The sequence below is a fragment of the Pagrus pagrus genome, assembly GCF_965226575.1.
Source record: "Pagrus pagrus genome assembly, chromosome: 9".
Lineage (NCBI taxonomy): Eukaryota > Metazoa > Chordata > Actinopteri > Spariformes > Sparidae > Pagrus > Pagrus pagrus.
Window position 1 is genome coordinate 17,232,556 of NC_140193.1, and position 23,463 is coordinate 17,256,018.

The 23,463-nt window shown below is 40.4% G+C and overlaps 4 protein-coding genes across 5 annotated transcripts in view; 2 read left to right on the top strand and 2 right to left on the bottom strand.

Moving 5' to 3' along the window:
- Nucleotides 1-6,675, bottom strand: part of LOC311262420 (obg-like ATPase 1) — a 52,111-nt gene extending 45,436 nt beyond the window's left edge. For both annotated transcript variants that reach the window (XR_014623250.1, XM_084361777.1), the window contains exons 1-3: nucleotides 6,529-6,675; nucleotides 6,326-6,417; nucleotides 53-196 (exon numbers count right to left, since the gene is read on the bottom strand). Coding sequence is in view for 1 of the 2 variants with exons in the window: in XM_084361777.1 (XP_084217903.1) it covers nucleotides 53-196; nucleotides 6,326-6,417; nucleotides 6,529-6,543 (251 nt within the window). In the remaining variant the exon portion in view is untranslated. The remainder of the gene's footprint in view (nucleotides 1-52; nucleotides 197-6,325; nucleotides 6,418-6,528) is intronic.
- Nucleotides 6,676-9,849: 3,174 nt separating this feature from the next.
- On the top strand, nucleotides 9,850-12,545 carry sp9 (sp9 transcription factor). Its single transcript, XM_084361776.1, has 2 exons — nucleotides 9,850-10,008; nucleotides 10,467-12,545. Exons 1-2 carry the CDS (start codon nucleotides 9,988-9,990, stop codon nucleotides 11,763-11,765), a joined length of 1,320 nt encoding a protein of 439 aa, XP_084217902.1. The 5' UTR covers nucleotides 9,850-9,987; the 3' UTR covers nucleotides 11,766-12,545.
- Nucleotides 12,546-13,992: 1,447 nt separating this feature from the next.
- cirsr (corepressor of RBPJ and splicing regulator) lies at nucleotides 13,993-20,048 on the bottom strand. The gene is made up of 10 exons (XM_084362516.1): nucleotides 19,875-20,048; nucleotides 18,607-18,701; nucleotides 18,319-18,392; nucleotides 18,176-18,189; nucleotides 18,016-18,068; nucleotides 17,873-17,921; nucleotides 17,418-17,538; nucleotides 16,116-16,222; nucleotides 15,767-15,852; nucleotides 13,993-15,146 (listed from the first exon to the last, which is right to left on the bottom strand). The coding sequence occupies exons 1-10, from the start codon at nucleotides 19,944-19,946 to the stop codon at nucleotides 14,441-14,443; spliced, it is 1,377 nt and encodes a 458-aa protein (XP_084218642.1). The 5' UTR covers nucleotides 19,947-20,048; the 3' UTR covers nucleotides 13,993-14,440.
- Nucleotides 20,049-20,984: 936 nt separating this feature from the next.
- Nucleotides 20,985-23,445, top strand: scrn3 (secernin 3). The gene is made up of 8 exons (XM_084361975.1): nucleotides 20,985-21,071; nucleotides 21,269-21,431; nucleotides 21,559-21,740; nucleotides 21,825-22,024; nucleotides 22,202-22,414; nucleotides 22,503-22,665; nucleotides 22,742-22,922; nucleotides 23,007-23,445. Exons 2-8 carry the CDS (start codon nucleotides 21,276-21,278, stop codon nucleotides 23,166-23,168), a joined length of 1,257 nt encoding a protein of 418 aa, XP_084218101.1. The 5' UTR covers nucleotides 20,985-21,071; nucleotides 21,269-21,275; the 3' UTR covers nucleotides 23,169-23,445.
- The last annotated feature ends 18 nt before the right edge of the window (nucleotides 23,446-23,463 follow it).

The following is a 23,463-nucleotide window of genomic DNA, read 5'->3' on the forward strand; positions in this document are numbered from 1 at the left end:
AGAGACTACAGATCTGAAGTGTGAATAATAGGTGAACGGTGTGACCCCATACCTGGCAGGTTTGTGGAATTGGCAGAGGAAATCATAGCGTTCATCTGGAATGGGCACTCTGCTTTCATTTGGGTCAATGGTGCAGAAGGGGAAATTTTCAGCTGCAGCCTGACTCTTTGTCAGCACGTTGAAAAAGGTTGACTTCCTGAAAATAAAAACAGCATTGAGGCCAAGCCGTCTGAAACGGCTGGTGTGCAGAGCGCGACTGTTTGGTGGTATGATCCTGAAACACTAGTAAACTATGCAAGATTGTCTTTTTTTCTGCACTAAAAGGAAAAGGCTTATTCTAATAGATTGATTATTTGAATCAAAAAATACTATGTCCAATTACAAGGTCAGATAATCCCATAATAGATCAATTGCACATGGAATCGAGGGGCAAATTACATTTTCTGATAGATCTCAGCTGTCGAACGGGATCAGCCAAACGCCGCCCCATGTTGTGACCAGAGAGAGATTTATTTTCTATGGCACAAGCAGCTCAAGTGTACTTCAAAATCTACAGACAATGGCAAGTCTCTAAGAGTAATAATGGCATGGCAGTTAACTATAATCCAGGACTTTCCATCTTTATCCCCTCACTCGGTGCTTCACATTGAAATGATTGTTTGCTAAGTCCTATAGGCATGAAATTGCTCAAGATTGCTAAAGAGCAGGCATTAATTCCTTGTATGAAGCTGGGTTGTTTCTCTAACGTGTACTTGAAGGCTGTTGTTGGGTCACCTTGGAGGAAAAAAGAAAGATAATCCACAGTAACACTTCAACCGTCATCAGGTGTAAAAATGCTCTTAATGGTAAGAACAATTACACAGCCAATCACTTAGTAAAATGCTAATTACAGTGTAACATCCTGGTCAGTAACAGTAAAAGGTGACATATATTGAGGCTACAGGTGAGACTTTCACTGGTGGCTGGTGGAAACTCATTCTTATAGGGAGACAAGACATAGACGAGATATGTGTTGTGAAATAATTACAAATCTATAGACCTGTCATGTAACCGTGGTTCCATACTCGATTAAGACTGAACAACAGGTAAAAGCTCCAAAAAGAGCTAATAAGTGGAGCTAAATTTATTTCACAAATTATTTTTTTTAATTGAAAATCAAATTGATCAGTGTCGACTCAAAAGTTAGAAATATGCATTAATTCAATTTCCAACTTTAGATACTGCAAGCTAAGAAATAACAAATTATATAAAACTATTATATAAAGCAAATATGTCATTTTATAATAAGTGTATTATAAGAAATACATTGTGCGTTTCAAAATACAAGTGATGATCCTTTATGCAGGTGCGTATTTGGCAGTTTGTCATAAAACTGTTGAAGTATGTCTAGGTACGTAATTAGAAAGACTACACGTCCAACATAAATGACGTCTCGTTTAATGTTCACCAAAACAACTGAAACCTTGTTATAGGGGAGTTGCAGGCTTTTAAACTCTGTGTGGTTTATAGCACTCCCACACAGAGTTTAAAAGCCTGCAACTCCCCTCCAGTTAGTTAGAACTGAAGAAGCCTCTTGGATGAGAGGTGAGACGTCTTCAAGAAACTGAAACACGTCCAGTTGCCTACGATACAGCAGTTAGAACAAAAATAAATGAGAGTTGGCGATAAAGGGATTTTCTTTCCTTTGTTGAATTAAGAGCAGAGTACAAAGTTAAAACTTTTAACTGGTTATGAAACAATCTCAGTTTAATATGATGATGCCTCAAAGAGACCTACATAAGAAAACTAGACAATCAGTGAGAAGATTGGTGATTTCTATAAAGTTATTACAGTTATTCTTAATGCCTGTTGATACCTGGGTCAGATATGTTGGAAAATTAAAAAAAAAAAAATATGGTGGAGTGCTGAGGATGAATTCAGGAGTTTCACAGCCTGAGGAAAGAAGCTGCTGTGTAGTCTGGTGGTACAGTTCTTAAACAAAGTTTAAAAAAAAGTATCAAACATAAGTTGCATCTTTCTTTCAAAACAAATGCATGTGATAGTCAGATCAAGAGCTTCAGGAGGGGGAGAAGAGAACTGTCCAGTCAATGCACACATAATTTAAATGTGTGATTTTGCAAATCACTCTGTTATCACACATTTTCCTGCACATATTAATTTCATCAAATGGGGTCAGAGTGCAGAGTCGGCTCCCAACAGTCATATTACATGACTCCTGTGATGGTTGATATTTGTATTATTACAATATCGGAAGATTCTCGATTCTTTGTTTTCCTGGCTGAATGGCTCATTAATCCTAATCATCTTGGTTCATGCAAGCTGCCTAGTTTCATAAAGACACTGTCAGATTGTTTCCCACACTCTATCCACTCCAAATAACTGAAAAGTAAAAATAAATGGAGAGTTTTGTATGTCTGTGGAAAATATATATATATACTCACACACATTTGGGACATATATCGTCCCAGATATGAAGAAATTGGGATACATTTTATGCATTTTGACTTATCAAGCATATTAAATGGGGCTTTTGGGACCTTGAGATTAATAGAGATTCACAAGATACAAGAAGTAATTATCTTGAGATTGATTGTTCACTTTGGCCTCTTAATTCACGACTGCTACATAAACACAGAGCGAGTTTCATGAAGCAGAGCTGAGCTGATGGCAAAAGGAAGGTACCTTTGTTTTCATATCGAGTTTTAAGAGTGACTTGTGGCATTTAGGTTATATACTGTATAGTCCCAGTAAGGGGTTAAATGGACAAGACTAAACTTTATCGTGCCTTTGAGCAGAGAGCACAGCAGTAAATACAACATGTGCTCTGGTGTAAATAGCTGCAAGGTTGGCTGAATCACGCTCTTAGGTTTCCCATGTGTGTCAGTTATGCCCAACTAACAGCAGGCTGGCATCTGAACATGGTTCAGTCATGAAGAAACCATAGGAGGTTGGACAAGTTGTACTTTGACACAAATGTGGTGTGGCAGGCCACAACCTCAGTGAGTTCTACTGCTTACACCAGGAAGAAATTGTGGTTTTTCGCTGGGGTAAGAAATGAAAACACTGCTCAGTCGAGAGTTGGAGCTCCAAAATCAGAGAAAAAACTGAATCTTTACAGAGTGTTTGTTCTCCATTATCAATATCGTGTATCTAAAATATAATCAAATTAGTAAAAATAACCTCAGCATGTGCACAGTTAAACCAACAATATCTGTGGTTTCAGCTGTGCTAATTCAGTACAGTAACCTGTCCCATCAAAACCTGCATTTTTTAAGTCTTACAAAACTTTCTTGGCTGCTTGAAAACAACAGTTGTGTTGAAAAGTGTTTTAGGGAGCTGCAAACAGAGGAGAACCTGTCAGCTGAGTGGAAGAAACGCTGTTCAGATCACTGCAGCTCACAGGGGGCTACAGGAGAGTCATGCCGGGTCTGCCCTGTGATTAGACTCTGTCACTGATGTTGCTGTAGGGTTTTGTAAGATGCTGACAAAGTGGATTTGTCTGACCAGGTTTGACATGTAGACAGTGTGTCAGCCACCTAACACACAGCATGTAGCACAGATTTCTGTCAAGTTATTCGCCTTTCTGATAAAAATCTCACAGTCTGAGTAACTGTCTCTTAATTTGTCATAAAGCAGGTTAATATTTGAGAGAAATTTTGCATATTTTCCACATCTGTGTCTTCAGGATAATGTCTTCAAGGTATGATTTCTTTAATTTTACTGTTAGGTGCTAAGCCTAACCTCTATCATCATATATTAAAAAAACCTTTGATAAAAAAGCTAGAGACGAGATTTCGGACTCCATTTTGCATCCTGCAACTTGACAAAATGATGAGGCAAATATGACAACAAATACAAGAATCTCATTGGGCTTTAGTTTACATTACTTCAGCTCATTGTGCTGAAGGGTTTTGAGTTAGCTACAAAAGATTAAATCCAACACACCAAAGCATCTCTTGCACATTAGAGCTATTCTCGTTTAAAATGACAAGATGAGCTCAATCAGAAAGAATACATAATGATACGACGGAGTACTTTTATGATGCTGGACCTTTCTTCCGTGACATCCAATTCTAAAGCTATGTATGTTTTTTCTTTTCCCTGTACCGTGAAATACAGTTAATCTGAACCTGCAGAAAGGTTTCCCACTTGATTATTTCAATGGAAGTGCTACAGGCACCGATTGTACCTGAAGAATGGGAGCTCTTTCAAACAACAAATAACCGTGTTGAAATCCTAAAGGTGAAGTAATCGTGTCAGAGTGACATGGTGCAAAGCGGAAGTTTCCTCAAACGTGTATTTTATGTGGTGGTTTAAGTCCTGTGTTTGTGTGTTTGACTTTGGGATTGTGGGTTACCTCCATACTTCTCAGCGAGACTCCCATTGTTTGTTTTGTTTGCTCCTTTTTGTGGGTAAAACCTTTTTCTTGCACTGTACAGTGTTGAATATGATGTTCTGTATACAGACAGAGACGTAGAGAAGAGAAAGAAATACTGTGAATTTCAGACGTGGAAAGAAGAATTCCCCTTTCTTATGGAAAGTATTATAGGAGCAGGGCATGTATTTTGTAAAATCTTCAAGTTCAGGCCAAAGGGCAAATTATTCTGCTGTCTTTCCTGAGAATTAGAAGTAAAATTAAAAGTATTTAACATTAAATGCTGCTGCAGAACATAGGAAACAACATTTTACTGGGGGAGGAACCTCAGAGCTCCGCTTTGCTTTCAAAATCCCCAAGGGTGGCCAGATTCTCTCTGGATGTTCGCCCACACTTCAGAGGCGTGTAGGCTATTTGCACTGGGGGGGGGACTATGTTTTAGTTTTCTGACCTTTATTTCATTAAAATGAACTTTTTTAGTTGCTTCCCCTTCATGGTTAATGGTTGTATAAATTGCGGGGTGGCTGGCATGAACTTTTTAGGCATTTTAATGGGAGAGTCCAGAGAAAGTTTGAGAAAGACTGATCTACGATATATTTTGTTTTATTGATATCTGTATACATTCTGATATTTTTAGCTTATTATCTTGTGTGGCCCGTCCTCTTCCAGGTCACCATGGTAAAGAGGAGGTCATATGGCTCGGCGATGCCTCGGCCTGCTCAGTCGTAATCCTGGATCCACTCTCTTCCCTTATATTTTATACTCTGCTTGTATTGGATAATTTGTCGGTGTAATTTTGCATCTATTGCATCTTCTCCTCTTCCTGAGATTTCTTCCCTCTTTTCCCCGCTTTAAGGGTTTTTTGAGGAGTTTTTCCCCCGACACAAATCAAGGGTCTAGGGACACTGAACAGCTTGTAAAGCCCACTGAGGCAATGTGATTTGTGACTTTGGACAATATAAATAAAATTGACTTGACTTGTTGTCTCACTGTTATTAACTGGAGAGCTGTCTGGGATGTACCGTGACCTTTGACCTGTGCGTGCCATGATGAATGATAAGTGGGTATTTAAAACAAATGGACTACAGGGATTGTTAAAGATTTCAGTCTTTCGACATTCTTGTCTGCATAATAATAGTGCGGTAGGTTCATATTTGCTTGCTGTCATTCAGTTTTATTCAAATACAAATGGATCATGACACATTCTCATCAATAACATGAACTGTTTGCTCTCATTTAAAACACGCTACTGCAATGATAAAAACCACATTCATAAATTCAAGGACACATTCACACTCGTTGTATATATTGTAAAATTATCAGAACTTTAACTATGTCATTAAAACTATGGCTTCTGATGTACTACAACTATCTGATGCCCCCAATCATGAAATGCTCTAAAAAAAAGAAGAAGTTGTAAGTAGTGTTTGAAGCATTTTGTAAAAGCTTGAGCAGCTCTCACATTTTTATTTAGACAGAAAGTTAAGACGTGGGATGAAAAGCTCTCTAGTAGGATTTGATCTTTGCCTGGTGGGGGCACACATGGTTACAGACACTTAACACCCTCAGGGACACTCCTTGGGTTGTAAAGGAACACTCAAATACTTTCCACCAACGTCTTTCTCATTTAAGAAGGCTTTTTTGGGCTTTCTTGCTTAAATCCTGCACATCATGCTACGTTTTGTTTGTTTCATTATGAGGAGTAGGTGCTGAAGGTGTAAAACTGGACAAAAATTTGACTTAAGTCCGAAGTTGTCTGTACGGTACATCTAAATTCACAGTGCTTTATATCTAAGTCCTCTCTTTGGTCGTGCATTCTGCTGTTCTCAGCTTACATCCTGCCTTAAATGCATTTATATTTATGGTATCATGGAAGGCAGACAGTTCAGATGTGAGCAGAGCACATGTTGGTGTGAATGGCGAGAAGACAAAAAAAAACCTTTAACTTACCCAACGTTGGGAAGGCCAACAATTCCTATTTTCAACGAGGTGCCAAACCTTCCAATCAGCGGTGGCGGCTTCAGTGCATCACCTCCCTTTCCCTGATAAAGACAATGTGGAAATGTCTGCAGTCACAACCAGCACTTGTGCCATTACATAATCTACAACACATGCCAATTATTGAATGTGGAGCCGTTCCTCATGAAGTGCACCTTCTTTGGAGCCATTTCCCACGCTTAACTTTTTTTTGCCGACTTCCACAACAAACTCAGAGGGGAAAACACACATTCATTGACAGAAAATGTGCTACGCTACTGTAAAGTCCTCGAATGAAACCAGTCGACTGCACTCGGACTGGCTCGCTCGCCGCGCTCAAAATAGAACATGCAGCCTCTGGAAATGAAAGTTGACACTGTGGAGCGGGCAGGATGACCCGCGCTTCCAAATTTAGCTGTCGATACTATTGATGCAGGTTGATGAGCTGCCGTGAGATCAATCTTAGACATGACCTGTTGGATTTATCAGAGGGTTGACTGTGTTGTCAGCAGCTGCCTGCTTTCTATTAACATTTGAATCATCCGTCTTGACAGAAACTGAAGACATCCACAAGTTGTGTCTCTATACTGACAGGTCCCAGCAATCTGGCCACTTGCCCTTGTTTTTATAGCTTATCGACTTCCTACGGCAATAAATTCTTATTGTTGAGCAGTTTATTTCACAGTGCACTTAAATGTACTGTTCCATTTACCTGGCAACAAAATGAACAATGACCTAAAGTGCAAGTTATAAAATGGCAGAAGAGACACAGGCATTGTCATTTAAAGCCAAGCATGACAAAATAAAGAAGAATAAATGCAGTTTTCTATCATAATGTATGCATTTTTACAAGAGAGCAAAACAAATGTCACGACCCAAAAACATCTGTAAAACAAAGACGATATCCATCTGGAGAAAATCTTCATAAGCTTCCTCTGATCTACGGTGATATAAGTGTATAATCGTCAGACAACAATGTGCAGCTTCAGCACCACAGAAATAAAGTGTAACATCCTTGCACTCATAGTTTTCCTCCAGCCCCCTTTGGGAGAAACAGGTGTAGCCACACGAGCACACAAAATTACAACAATTAGCTAAATGTCCTCAAATAAACTTCCCTCAGCAGAAATACAAATTAAAGCACACAGGGGCACAACCGAAAAACACCATCGCCCCAATCCAGCAGCCTGTCTGGTTTAACACGCAGAAAATGAGGCTCTAATAATCTGGATTTGAGGCAAGTGGGGCCGGCTTTTGTCGAAAGAATTCAAATGAATAGGTCTGAATTAATCATTTATCTTTTGTTGATGGATGCACCCCCACTTAGACTCATCACAATAGACGCAGAGCGTTTTGTTCGACCAAATAAATCATTCCCATTGTTTAAGGTACATTGATCAATCTAATGGCTTGTAATAGGCTCCTAATTGCCACAGAGAAGTGCACCCGAATGGAGTCCAGAATTACAGATTCAACTCAAAAAAATTCTCACTTGAATGACAAGGCAGGATCATGTTCTCGCTTCCTTTTGTCCCAAGCAAACATCTGAAAAATCACTTTATTTTATTATTGCTGGGACAAATACATTTCCTTCCATTTAAATTCATGGCAAGATAAATAAAAAAGGAGCAGTGTATTTACTGGAGCGTGAAGATTCTTATGTAGATTTCTTTGTTAGGACTCCAGCATCATTATTCCAGTGTGAACGGCCACACTGCTCCTTATGAAGACACACACATAATCATGTGCACAATAATATTAACTATTTGACAAACGGACAGAGGAGTGTGATATATATTTATTATTAATATTAAAATGAAAAATTAAAAGCTGAATCTATTTTTTTCCTTATTTTTTCTGTTATCAGAATATAATGGAAAGAAACGTCCTCAGCACTCTGCGCTCATTTATTTCATTTAACGCTCGAATTAATTCGACTTCTATGGCGACAATCAACTTTGTTTACGCGGAGTAGAGATTTAATACTGTTAACAGCACTCTGATAAATTGTCATGATTGCAGAAATGATTCCATTTTCTCGGCGGCGCTCAGTATTTGATGAGACTGATTTTTATTCATCCATCCAAAGGTGGGGTCTAAACGCAACAAAAAGAAAAAAGAAAGGAGTATTTGAACAAATTGACTGGCAGCATTCACACTCTATAATGGAGCATTATTTGCCCATTTTGAATACTGTAATGCACATCTTTCGGTCGAGCCTTTCTCTCGGGGAAAATTGCTTTAACTTTTAAAAGGGATGATGATTCACGTCAGAGCAGGTCAATTTTACATTGTGCCATTAAAACCCCCCGGGCGTTTTTAACAAGCTGTGGACTGGACTGAATTGTGATATTAACAGGAAAAATAATAAGAAGAAGAAGAAAGAGTCGCAAGTTTTGGAAGAATTGTTGAAACCTACATCATCTTAATTGTGCACGGTTTTAATGAAACGAGTGATCAGGCTGGCGTCACGTTTTAGTCCAGCGTGGCTCCTGTTGGAGCTGACTGGCGGCCTCACAGCAGCCAGGTATCCCGCGGATGCTCAAACTTTTTGTCCGCCTATAAAATACTTGTCTATTTAAAACACCTCCAAAGCAAGCTGTCATTATTAATTAACCCCTCACCTGCACTCCCCCAACAAGTAAGGGGAGGGGGGGGTGTAGGGTGGAGGGCGGTGGGTGGGTATGTAGGAGACGGCCGCGCGCGAGCACGGGCGCAGGACGCGTGTGGATCTTTTGGCTGGAGGTAAACAAAGTGTCCGTTAATTGATCGATTACGAGTCCCGATCTGGTTTTCTTTATGTATCAAGGCAGCTCATGCATGCCCCTAAACTTCTCCATCTCTGATTTTCACAAATGAGCACCAGCACTTTAAAAAATGTAAGATAAAGCACACATTATATAGATATGTATAAATATATATATACATAACATCGGCTGGTTCCCTCAGTGCCATAACGCACAGCAGCGCGCACCGGCTGGCTACACACACGCACTTTTAATAAAGCCATCAGCAGCAGCAGCAGCAGCGTCCCTCACATTGTTCAGGAGACTCTGTGCTTAACTATTTCTCAATGACGTGTTGCGCATGATCTGGATACTGAAAAATCAGAAGGGAAACCGGGAAGCACACACTTTCACCACAATCCACAAACGCTTTAAAAACGACCGAAACGGCTTACCTCTCGGAGAACTGACGTGTGAACTCAATTCTGCAATGAAAAGGAGACATTGAGCCTTCGTGTGAGAATACATAAAAATAACTGTATGCATTAAAAAAAAAAAAGGAAAAAAAAAAAAAAGAAAATACCAAATCGTGTCTTGTATGACAGTCTGAGGCAGAGGCTGCACAACACATGATTGACGGCGGGGTTTTTGGTGTTTCTGTCTGCGGTCGGGGCTCTCATTGGCTGACTTAATCCCCGGCCACCAATGCGGCCACGAGATTGGCTGCGCGTCCTCGCCAGCTGTACTTCAAAGAACACGCTCTTCTACAACTAGGTAGTGTTGGGAGCTGCGAGCCAAGAAAGAAACCGTGTGACCCGAGTCAGACACGGTGAGTCTGAGTCAAAAAAATTGGAGCGGCCGCGCAGCACTGACATCGCGAACAGTCTCCTCACAGCACAGACCCTGGATATGGCTACGTCTATACTTGGGGTGAGTCTCGCTTTGGATGTATGCGCCAAAGTTGTGCGTAAAAGTTGTTGCGGGCTGCTTTTCTGTGCGACATCAAAGTGTTTCCTGCCCTCATGAACACGCTTGCTTTCAAGTTTTGTAGTGGAGGTTTGTCGCTGTGTTATTCAGCTTTACTGTCCTTGTTTCGGCTGGTATTTATTATGAAAAATGAACAGTCAAATGCCGATAAAGCAGAGCCGGTCAAACTTCTAATTCTTCTCAACAGAAGATATCTGACGCATTTATCTGCTGATAAAGTTTGTAAAACAATTATTATTATTACTTTTACGTTATTTGTATGTGTATGAATGCCATCTCTCCAAACACACTAAGCTCAGCTCGAATTATACTTTAATCATTACAGTTGTCAGAATTTACTTGTTGTTCCTCACAATCTGTTGCTGCTTGTTTTAAGTCCAACTCCTGTGTGTGTTTTACAGGAAGAGCCACGGTTTGGAACTACACCTCTAGCAATGCTGGCTGCAACATGCAACAAAATTGGTAACACCAGTCCTCTTACAACTCTACCTGACTCCAGCGCTTTCTCCAAAGGTGGATTTCACCCGTGGAAGAGATCCTCCTCCAGCTGCAACTTGGGATCCAGTCTGCCCGGCTTCACAGTAGCAACGAGCCGCGCGTCGACAGGACTAACACCGACCAGTGGCACCTCCAACAGCGCCTTTTGCTTAGCCTCCACCTCCCCGACCTCGTCCGCCTTTTCCACAGAGTACAGCGGTCTGTTCTCCAACTCTGCCAGCGTCACGTCCCAAGAGGCTGGACAGTCGGCTTTTATCTCCAAAGTCCACACATCAGCAGAGACTCTGTACCCGCGGGTGGGCATGGCGCATCCGTACGAGTCGTGGTACAAGTCCGGTTTCCACTCGACCATCTCTGGAGACGTCGCCAACGGCGCGTCCTCGTGGTGGGACGTCCACACTAACCCCGGCTCGTGGCTCGACGTCCAGAACCCCGCGGGCACCCTCCAGACCTCACTGCACTCCGGGACGCCTCAAGCCATCCACTCCCAGCTGAGTGGCTACAACCCGGACTTCTCCTCGCTGACGCACTCGGCGTTCAGCTCCACTGGCATCAGCCCGTCCGCGTCTCATCTACTGTCCACCAGCCAGCACCTGTTAACGCAGGACGGCTTCAAAACGGTCATCCCCACGTACACAGACGCTTCTGCCGCCAACGCCATGATTTCTGGGGGCAGTTCAGGAATAAGTAGCTCCTCGAGGTCGTCCAGGCGGTACTCCGGCAGAGCAACATGTGACTGCCCGAACTGTCAGGAGGCTGAGCGGCTGGGACCCGCCGGGGCCAGCCTGCGGAGAAAGGGACTGCACAGCTGCCACATTCCCGGCTGCGGTAAAGTGTACGGGAAGACGTCTCACCTCAAAGCGCACTTGAGGTGGCACACCGGCGAGCGGCCTTTTGTCTGCAACTGGCTTTTCTGTGGCAAAAGGTTCACTCGGTCCGATGAGCTCCAGAGACACCTGCGCACCCACACCGGCGAGAAAAGGTTTGCTTGCCCGGTGTGCAACAAGCGCTTTATGCGGAGTGACCATTTGAGCAAGCACATCAAAACGCACACGGCCGGCGGGGGAGGCAAAAAGGGCAGCGACAGCGACACCGACACCAGTAACCTGGAGACCCCGAGGTCCGAGTCCCCAGAACTTATTTTGGAGGGGGTAAACCCCAGAATCGCTGTAAAGGATCCGTCTCCTCACGACGAGCCCTGAAATCACACCAGAATCAAAACTGCACAGCAACGAAAACGGGTCTTATCTGACAGACAATAAAAAGGAGAACATATTTCAAGAAGCGATTGCAAAGTCTAACAACTTAAAAAAATATATTCTCCACATGCAGGCGTAGCGAGTATCTCATGCGTAAATCCATCTAAAGCGAGCAGACTGGGTTACTGTGGGCCTTCGGGGGATTTTTAGGGGCGACTTGAAAATGAAATGTTTGCTATAAAAAGGTGCGCGAAAAAAACCTGTTGAACTTTGGTTGGACAATGTGAGTCACATCTTGTATATTGACGACTAAACTATGTGTTATTTTCATGTAAATGTTAGGCTATGATTGTTTTATTCGTGTTGGTATCCTGGAAATCAGGGAGTTTACTTTCGACGCACTTTGTGGATATGTATGTACACAGCTTTTTTCAACTCTTTGGTTAACCATTTTATTTCTTTGCTAAAAAAAAAAATATCTATATATAAATGTTTACCTGTATAAAGTCACACGTATAAGACTTTCATTTTATCGTAATTAAAACATCATGAAAAAAAGGCTGTGACTGTGTGATGAGGAGTTTATATTTTCTCGCTTTTTTAAAAAAAAAGAAAAAAAAATGTGTTAGATTTTAATTTGAAAATTGTTTTATTTGATTTTAGATTTTTATTTTAAAAAGCGTGGCTATTTCTTCTTTAAAAAAAAAAAATCACCTACAACACCTTGACTATTTCCTCCACGGAATAAATCAATGTTTAATGCCCCGGAAAAAAACATTTCATGCCCAAATGAAAATCTTGTTAAATGCTATTAATTATGACTTGGAGCACATCGCAGCCCCATGTGTCTTGTATTTGCGATTAGGGATTCGTGTCTTATCAAATATCTAATTAATCTCCGAGACATCTTTTGTTCAGTTTCACTTTATCGGGGGGCTTTCCGAGGGGGTTTGACGACAAAGGTCCCTGGATATTTATTCTAATTGTCCAAATTAACTGCTTTCATTTGCATACCAATCGATGGAGCGAGAATAAGGATGTGGCTTCTTCTTTTCTCTTCCTCCTCCTCCTCTTCTTCTTTTTTTTTTGGGCCAGAAAACCACATAGATGTTATGGGAACAGTTTTTTAAACTTTAGAGAAAGAAAGGGGCAAAGAGTCACATGCAAATGCCGAATTTGAAATGCTCTCTGCTCGGCGCAGTCAAACGGTGTCTGCATGTTATTTGAATATCAGTGGGCCTCGCATTGAAAGGGTTCAAGGATGCTCTCTGACTTCTTTGTGCGTACCCAGTGCAGCGTCCGACTCTCAAAAGAGAGAGCCGGGGAATAATTACAGCGTGAGTCCGGGACTGGGAATACGTCAGGGAAAAGCATCTCATCCAGACACCCCTCTCCTTTTTTTTTTTTTTTTTTTTTTATTTGAAGAGGATGTTAAATTGACCAGAAGGCAATAGAGGGAAATTATTTTCATTTCCTTTTGTGCAACAGCGGCTTCGAGGAAACGGCCAGAGAGTGAAAACTAGCAAATTAGATCGCCAATTTGACTTTTCATCTAAATATAAAACCAGAAGCAACACTTGACAGCAGAAATGTGGAAATTTATGCTTGGAGAGGAGAGAGAAGGAAATGTGCTTTTAGATTAGAAAATAAATAAAAAATGATTTGACGTTTTTTTTTTTAATTTAGAGCAAAAATGTTTTTCGAGTTTACAGAAATACGTGATTTCAGGTTTAAAAATTAATTAAAAAGAAGAAAGAAATGTCCAATTTAGTCTGATGGTTTAAAATATGATAATTCAAATTATACATATTCTTCCCGTTTAAAATATAAATACTTGCATTACTACAAAAAATAAATATATTTTTATTTCCTCCTGTTGGCGCCTGTGGTTGCTTTTGTTTGGATTCTAGTATTGGCTGCGTTTACTCGCCGTATATTTGGACAGGAATCATATTTGTTTTGTGTGAATTTGACGCCCGTAAAAACCCAGCAGGTCGTATTTCACAGCTTCGAGGAAACATGCACATTATGTCTAATCATTAAGGGAAAATTTATGACCTGAGAATTGCATAAATATTATTTAAAAAACAGATTAGCTCATGCAAAAGTGGCCAGAGCTTAAAGACAATTGACGGTAATCACTCAACAGACAAATCCAACATCTCCATTTCCATCTGATTTCTGACGCCGTCTTTCATTTGTTTCATTTCAGCAATAAAAACACAATAAATTGAGGTGGTTAAAAATTTAATCAGAAAAATAAAAGTCCTGATTTTTCTCAGGAATCAACAAGCATTACAGCAAACAATGTCATTTTCAAAAAGACACAATAATGAAAGATTGAAAAAAAACAAAAAAACAAAAAAACCTGCAGCGACAGAAATCGTCTTTCTTGTGGCCAAGTGACCATTAAAACGAGTCCAACATTTTCCCATCAACGGATCACAGCTGCAAATTGCTTCTAATGGTAATCAATTAATTTAGAGCCTTTCATACAGTCGCACAGGACAACACGAGAGAGCAGGGAGCTGCAGCCACACATTTTCTGGGCACTGCTTCCCTCTGCTGGAGGAAAAGGAGATCAGCGCACAACATATGCAGTTTTACATATTGTGACTACAGAGGATACATGACAGAAAACATTCGAAACATTTCACACGTTTTGTCAATATTTTCTGTCAGTGTCTTCTCTTTGCTCCGTCTTGACTCCTCTCTCCTCTCTCTCTGCTCCTGCTCCGTCCCCTGCCCTCTCTTTCCTTCCTCCGTTCCCTGCTTCTGCTCCTCCCATCTGCTGCTCTGCCTCTCTTTCCATCTGTGCTGCTTCTGTTCCTCTCCCCATCTCTGCTGTGACGCCTGTCTTTACCTCTGTCCTCCCTGCCTCTCTCGCGGCTCCTACTTCTGTCCACGGCAGACTTGGAGCTGCTAGGTCTCTGCCTGTCCCTGCTGTTGCGTCTCCTTCTCTCTTGACCTCCCTCCGGCTCGTTCTTGTTCTCCGGGCTGCGATGTCGACTCCTGCTCCTTCCCCTCTCTGTCCTTGTTTGCTTGTAATCTCCGGACTCCTCTTCAGGCCGCTTGTGTCTGGTGTGAGGGCTCCGTGACCTGCTTCTATGAGAGGAGGCCTTTTGACTCTTGACTCGCCGCTCGCTCTTAGAGCTGTTATCCCGACAGGGATCTTTTTTCTTGTTCTTCCTTCTCTTTTGGCTCTTGAACTTCCCATGGCTGTCTGAATCAGAACCACTATCACTGCTACTGCTGCTGCTGCTGGAGGAGTCACTCGAGCTGTCACTACTCTCCTGCTTTTTCTTGTGCTTTCTTTTGCTTTTCTTCTTTTGTTTTTTGCTCTTCTTCTTCTTGGCCTTCTGTTTTTCCAGGCGGTCGAGTTTTCTGTATAACACAAACATTTAATTAACATCCTCCAACGCGACATTAGCATAATAACATTTATGAATCACAGCAGAGTTTAAGGAAAGTACTTAAGCATGTTTAAGGTAACAAGCTGATAAAAAAAAACAATCACCTGATTCAAAATGAATTAATAAGAAAACATCAATAATTCATCAGATCATTTGAGATGTCCGCTCTGATTTCTTTATTGATATGAGGCTAAAAAATATTCAAACAATGTTAGAAAAAAGATTTAATTTGGGTGCAACAACCAAATCTACTCCTTGAAGCTTTTATTTATTTAAATGGGCACTCTGTAGTTTTCGAGAAAGAATTTAAATATTTACAATATTAATGAAGTAACAACACAAACTCAGAAATATTTTTTTTCCCCATAACTGAATAAACAAGCTGTTCTCAGAGGAAAATAAGGATAGAAATGTGGCAGGGTCCGCCAAATATAAACAAAGTAGAGAAGTATGAAATTGTGTCGTCCTTCAAGGTCAGTTTGTTTATTCAGTCATGAAAACAAAGAGTTTGTTTATTTAGTTTGTTTGGGCTTATAAAAAAATCAGTTTATGAAGATCTTGAAGAATTTGTAATGGATCTACACTGTTTACCTGAGGAGCTTCTGTTTTTGCTTGGTCGTTAAGGACTTCAGAAATTCCACCTCGGGATCGTCCTCTTCATCACTGGCAACATAGTCCTGTAAAAGTGCACAGCTCATTGAATCAGCATTAAAATATAAAGAAAAATACGACTCTTGAAGGCAAATTTGAGCAAATCTATGTGCAAGTACATCACTAAAGCGCCTTTAAAAAAATAAAATAAAAATCTGTTCACTCAAGTTACCCATTTGCAGTATTTATATATTCTACAGACATAGCTAGTCTTTTCTCTCTGAAGGTGTTTGTGTTCGTATACATCGTCCTATTTGTGCAAAGATGGGAGTGCGAGACAGACAATTACCTGCGATGGATCGCAAACCGTAGAATTCCTACCAAGGACACATTTTTTCAAGGCAAACCCACTGTTTCGCATCTCCGCCATTAACTCCGAGGGGTGCATCGACGGACCTGTTAGCACAAATCACAGCCTCAGAGTCCCATTGATGTCAAACCATTGCCAACCACTATCTCCACAGTGGGAATTTCAGGGGGCGGCTTTGTTAACAGAATGGGACATCAAATCAACTCACTCCACTTCCGGCTGAGCAAATCATACAATATCATTCTCTGCCAAAGCAGCAGTTAGGGGAATCAGAATACACAATAATTACATTTTTTCTGTCGGCGCAGGAGGGGGACCATTACAGCACTCCACCATCAACACCACCATGCACTGACTGGACTCTCCCAGGGTAAACATTATTACTTTACAACTCTACTCGCTGATTGCAGAAGTCAGAATCAGCTCAAGCCCGGGAGCTCCAGCTGAAACCGGGAGGAAAGATACAGTAGGTGTGGCTGCTGCGAAGAGTGTGTCAGACTGCAGCTAACTCACTGGTCACAAAAATCAAGCAGCACAGATACTCTGGGTGCCTGTTTCTTCTTTTATATATAGTTATTTTTCAGTTCTTCCTTTACAACAACTCATATTGAATATATATATATATTTTGGGGGGGAGAACCAATATCAGCAGGTAAAATGTCTACATATAAATATTTAGCTATATATTCATTAAAGTTTTAATACTCCAACTAATAATTATTTTCATTTCATTGATCCGTTCATAATTTCTTGATTAATCGAATAGTTGTTTGGTCAATAAAATGCCAGAAAATGGTGAAAAATGCCAGAAATCAGTGTTTCCCAGAGCCCCAAGATGACTTCTTCAAAATATCTTGTTCTGTTCACAACTCATAGATATTCAGTTTACTGTCATAGAGGAGCAAAGAATCCAGAAAATATTCACATTTACGAAGCTGGAATCAGACAGTTTCAACTTTTTTTTCCCCCTCAAAGAAATCTAAAACAATCTATCTAAATTAATTTAATAGTTGACAACTAAGCTTATAATGAATTAATTGTTGCTGCTCTAATTGTGAGTGATTAAAATATCTGTATGATAAAGTTGACAGGTGCTTGTCTTCTGATGCTTACATTCATTCATTAATTATCCATGTGTAACATGGACATTCAATAACATCAAAATATCATTTAAATATAAAATAGTTGTGGTCTGTTCACATGTATTACAATGAAATGTAATCACTTTGATAAAACTGCCACACAGAAAACTGCAGGGGAACATGTTTAAACTGATGTTACCTGCTGCCTCCTCCGGGTCCACCGAGCTGGCATTGATACCCGACAGTCCGTACAGAGGACACTCTCTGTCTGTGTTCACGTGGCCCCATTTGTGACATTTGATGCATCTCACGTTGCGCACCTGGGAAGTTAACAGCAGACATTACTCTGAATCATGGGAGCATAATGATTCAAACAAAACAACACTGTCTGTATCGTTAAATAATTGCATCACCTAATTACGAAGGAAAAATATATTCCATTAAAGTGTTTGATTCTAGTTTTATTTTTGAGAACTTGTAATAAATGATTTATTTTAAATGTATTTTTTTAACCACGTCACTGTCCACCAAAGCATGACTTTTCCTTTTACGTTTTATTTCAACAATTCCAGGGACCCAGACAGATGAGAGTAGTCAGTATTTCACAAGAAAATATGCAATATACAGTTTATGTCAATAAAAATAATCACACACCTGGATTCCAAATGGCTGATCTCTGATATTCATGTCATCCTTTGCATACCTACATGAAAAAAATGTGGATAAAAAGAGTGAAAATTGTGGAAGAGCATGGGACAGTATGCTTGGAAAATGTCATTGTGAATAAAATCAACTACTTCTCTCGAGGAGCCACCTTCTGCCACTCAAATTTGTACTCGTCTTCTCCCTCCTGAAAAACAAACATTCTCTATATGACTTCTAGTGTGTAAACCTTTCTTGTTCTCAATGCATACTTAGTGTGGAATTATAAAGGTTTGTTTTTTTTCACTACCATACCTCTTTCTTCTCCTCTTCAGTGCAGAAGATAATTATGAGGAAAAAAGAAACAAATAAACACATATTAAACCGTTATCTGAGATTGGTAATAAACATAAAGTCAGCAGGGATCACAATCAGATCGGATGACTGATATAATTTACCTTTGGATGCTCCAGGTGGAGCCTCGTACATGAAATTGAGGCCATTTTTAACACGATCATCCCCCATCAACAACCTAGGAGTAGAAAACAATACGTTGAACTATCAAGTGGGAAGAGCTCTTCAGAAAATGTCCATTAGTCTCTAATAAAAATGTAAGAATTATTCTATCCATGTGTGGATTATTATTACACTAAAAACACTACAAATCAAATCTGTTATTCAGAAAGCAGTTTTGTAGGGGGCGCATGGTTTCATTGTGTAGCAGTGCTCCGCAGTATTTATCTAACCTGTTGTTGTAGGTGTCCTGCTCTTTCAGATAAGCCTGCATGAGCTCCTCTTGCTTGGTCTTCTCGAAAGTCAGTTTCTGTTCTGCTATCCATACCTGTGAGGTAAAGAGAAACGGTGATTACAGCACAAATTCTGCTTGACTTTGCATTTCCTTACTATCCTGACAGACGGACACATATATTATGTGTTAGCTTGATACAAGTCTGATCAATACCTGTGCAGCCCTACATGCAATCACTGACATCTATTTCAGCATCATCATCATGATTTTTCAAAAACCCCAAACAATAATTAGTTTCAGCTTCCCATTGTTAAGATTTGTTGCTTTTCTTTGACTTTCATCAAGGCTTGGACTTTAGTTAGTAATAATAATGTGATAGTGAAGTGAATCTGAGGACATCAGCTTGGGTTCTTGGACATTGTGATGGCAATTTGACAAATACCTGGTAATTTGTAGAATAGTACTTAGTAGTTAAAATCATAGTCAGTTGCAGCAATAGAGCAAAACAATGATCCAAACATGAAAAAATGTATTTTATCTTTTAAAATGAATTTGTGAGTTGTAAACAGATAATACTGAGAGCTACTATGCTGTACTAGGAGCTAGTCCCTTGGTGCACATTTAAACACACTCAGGAGGACATTCAACAGTGCAGCATCTACAAACAACACTGACACCCACATTACATCCCATAATCCACATTAAATCAATTGGTAAATATGAACAGCAGGCAAAAGTTAACATAGTATAAAAAAATATGAATACGCCGAGCAATTTTATGAGTCTCTTTGATTATTCTTCCCCCACAGAAACTTAATTATGGGGTGTCGTTTCTCACTCTTAGCGCAGGGCCATGGTTGGTCAACTATTGCTTTGACATGTAGAGATTTCAATCAAACAAATCCCGATCGATAAACTATCAAGTCTTGCTCAGAATATTTAACTTCACTATCCATCTAATGCCCATTACACAGAAGTGTGCAAATAAAAGCTCGTTAACACTGTAGGTTACCTTTGGATTAGCTAGGATTATCTGTAGCAATACCTTTGCTCAAAATCTAACTACATATATTAATAGACAACTTAACGGTGCAAACAACCAATGTAGTTTAGATGTGCTGTCAACAATCGTGATTCATGTACATTAGGCCGTATCCTCTGGGGTCTAAAGAAGCTAACTATCAAAGTAGATCGCGGTAGCTCTTGCTAAGGCTAACTAGCGGCTAGTCTGATGTCCTCTAGTCTCAAACTGTAGCTAGCGCTCACCTTTTTGATGTTTGACTTCGACGCAGGATGAAAATCCTTCTTACACATGAAATTTGCAAATGACTTCCCCATGGCTGTAAGCCTATAACGCCAACTGAGTTGGCACCGTAGCGTTAATGTATGCTAACAGGGTCGCTAGCGTAGCTTCCTCCTCGCATGTAAACAAATTCTTCTTCGCTTGTTGTTGTTGTTGGCGAACAGCGCGCGGGCGAACTACCGCCACCTTCTGGACTAAACAAACCCGTCTGCATGAAGTCGGTTCTATGTTGGTGTTGAGAGTGAGCCGCTGCACTGTGTCAAAATCATTAAAGAAAAAAATGAGATGAAAACTGAGCTTGATAAAAAATAATATTCCCATGATAAGTAATGTTTATAGTTATGTCTAAAAAGTCGACATAACGGGGTAAAAAACATTGAAATTATGGGATACAAAGTAGATTAAAAGTCAATATTGTTATGTTTTTTTTAATCTCATATTTTCGACTATTTAACTCATAATATTGTGACTTTTTATCTCATGATTATGACTTTTTATCACCTAATTTCGTCTTGTATATCCTAATTATTACTTTGATCCATTATTTTTGACTTTGTATCTAATAAATATGACTTATTATGGACTAAGTTTTCAATATTTTTTTTTTTCTTTAACTTTGGCAGAAATGGGCTTCCACGCCCCTCATCTGTGTTATTACATTTTTTGGACATAAGCAAAAAGCATCATTTGATGTTTTTTCCCCCTTCATGTAGTTAAAGGGCTATAAATTGGCATTTCCTTCAAGAAATACTAAAATAAATTAAGATTAAATTAAAAAGATGAGCTTAAATAGTAACCATTGGTCTGAAACTGTTTCCTATTTCATGATAACATTCTGGTGAAAAAAGCCCCTTTAATATTAAAATAAAAATGCACGAGATAAAATACAATAAAATAAAGTACTATCAGCTTTAACTATTGTAATAATCTAGATTGAGGAGTGCTGATTAAATAAATAAATAATGTAAAAATGTTAATGTGTGAAAATCCACATTATATGTTCCGCTGGTTTAACTACGAATATGAAACTGACTTCCGCTCGGTCACGTGACTGCCCTGCTCAGCGTCACAGGACGTGAACTGTCACTGTGATCCACAGAGCTGGAAACAGAAATGAAACTAGAAACTTAGACTGTGCTCGAAACGACTGGAAGGCACAGGTAAGGCTATCCTGTTGTAAAGATGAAACGGTCACAGCACATTTAGCTTTAAACTGCACACTTAATGTAAACATGTAGTCAGCTCTGAACTTTGTGCATTGATTACTCATGCTAAGATAACTATGCTCTTTAAATCTGTTGAGTAAATATGACTTATGCCTCCTGCCTAATCAAGTCTTTCCTTCTGTAAATCTGAGGTTGAAAATGCTCCCCTCCTCTTGTGACACCTTCGTGGCTCTGCCCCCCTCCACTGAGGGACAACGCATCATTTTTGGGAAAAACTCTGACAGGCCCTGTGATGAAGTCCAGGAGGTGGTGTATTTTCCTGCCACAGACTACAATGCAGGAGAGAAGGTGGAGGTGGGTGACACAGACAGCATGTTATTGCCCTCCAACCTTCAATTTCCCCACACTGCTCCCTGGTGAAGGTGCCATTGGATAACCATTAACACTTTGTCCCCGTGTGTCTGGTCCCTCCTGTCAACAGTGCACATACATAGAGATTGAGCAGGTCCCACACACTTATGCAGTCGTGTTGAGCAAACCGGCCTGGCTGTGGGGGGCAGAAATGGGTGCCAATGAGCATCAAGTGTGTGTTGGGAATGAAGCGGTGTGGGGCAGAGAGAGTGCTGATGGTGACGAGGCTCTTCTCGGCATGGATCTCGTCAGGTAAGAGCAAAGTGTTTGTAGTGCCAAGCCTCTGTTGAGCCAGATGAAGGTAAAACATTAACCTGTGACTCTACAATTTTCCAGGCTTGCACTTGAGAGAGCCGACACAGCTGAGAGAGCCGTGGATGTCATTACCGAGCTGCTGGAGAAATACGGCCAGGGAGGATCTTGCATGGAGGATGAGTCCGGCTTCACCTACCACAACAGCTTCCTCATCTCAGACAGGACCGAGGCCTGGCTGCTGGAAACATCGGGGAAGTACTGGGCAGCAGAGAGAGTGGAAGGTAATCAGAGAAAGAATACTGATGACAGGTGCTCATTTGAAATCAGTCAATGAAATCCACAAAGACATCTGTGTGCTCATAGTTACAGTCAGCTTAAAATACCTAAGAATCTGAAGTAGATGAATAATGTCATTACATGTGATGCATCTACAATCATCTTGTTTCACACTTCTCTAGATGGATATCGCAACATCTCCAACCAGTACGGCATAACGACCAAGATAGACAAGGAACATCCTGGAATGAGGGAATATGCACGAAGCAAGGGCTGGTGGGATGGAGAGACCCAGTTCAACTTTGCCACAGTCTTCTCCTTCATGACTACAGCCAGGATAGAAGAAGCTGGGAACCGATACTGCGAGGGGAAGAGGTTGCTGGAAAAGAGCAACGGTTAGTAAAGCTCACCCCATTGTGCATTGTTGACACACAAGAGGAAAAAGTTAAATGACTTCTTCCACTGTTAATGTATTTACTGAAGGTCACATCACTGCTGAGGTCATGATGGATATCCTGAGAGATAAAGACAGTGGCATCAACATGGAGGGCATGTTCATGACAACAGGAAGCATGGTGTCAGTGATACCCAAGGATCCCTCTCTGCCAGGGGTTCACTATTTCACAGCAACTCCAGACCCTGAACGGTAACACAGCCTTCTTCATTTATTTATTTTCACAGCAGTTGCTGATGATTTAATAACTTATTCTTTGGTACAACAGGTCCGTATTCAAACCTTTCATCTTTGTGAAATACCTCAAACCGCTGAAGGAGACGACTTCTCCCAGTTATGGTGCAGATGACCCTGTGAAGAAGAAACCGCGCTTCCAGAGCAAACCTGACCGCAAACATGAGCTGTTTGTCAAACACGAGCTGGTGGCTGCCATCATTGACTCCAAAAAGGTCTGAAAAATTTAACTGACGCCCCAAATTTGTGATTTGGCTTATCTTGTTTACTGTACTGAAAATGTTCTTTTGTTTCTATAGGAGAGAGGGAAGAAGATCACGGAGAGTATGAGGCAGCTAGAGAAGGAAAAGATGACAGAGATGGAGGAGCATCTTTCAGTCGGTGTTGAAGAACCTGACCTTCTGGTGAATCTGTTCTCAGAGTCTGTTAAAGAGGAAATAGCTGTGTACGGTAAATGCTGAGAGGAAGCACCAAACAGTCCTCAAGAGTGACAGTAGCACTACATGTCTCTGCAGTTTACCTTTTAGTCAAGTATGAGTAGAGTAAATTGAATTTAGCAGCCCAGGATACTAATGAATGGAGAGTTGATGTATTGAATCATTGACCATCATCATTGAATACAGAACAAATTCATTGTGAGAAACGTGACTTGAGGGTTTGAAAATAAGATTTATTTCAAAACAAATTCATACTATAAATATGCAGCCTTTGTCAGAATAAAAAGATTGTTTTTACACACCGTTTCTCATCACGATT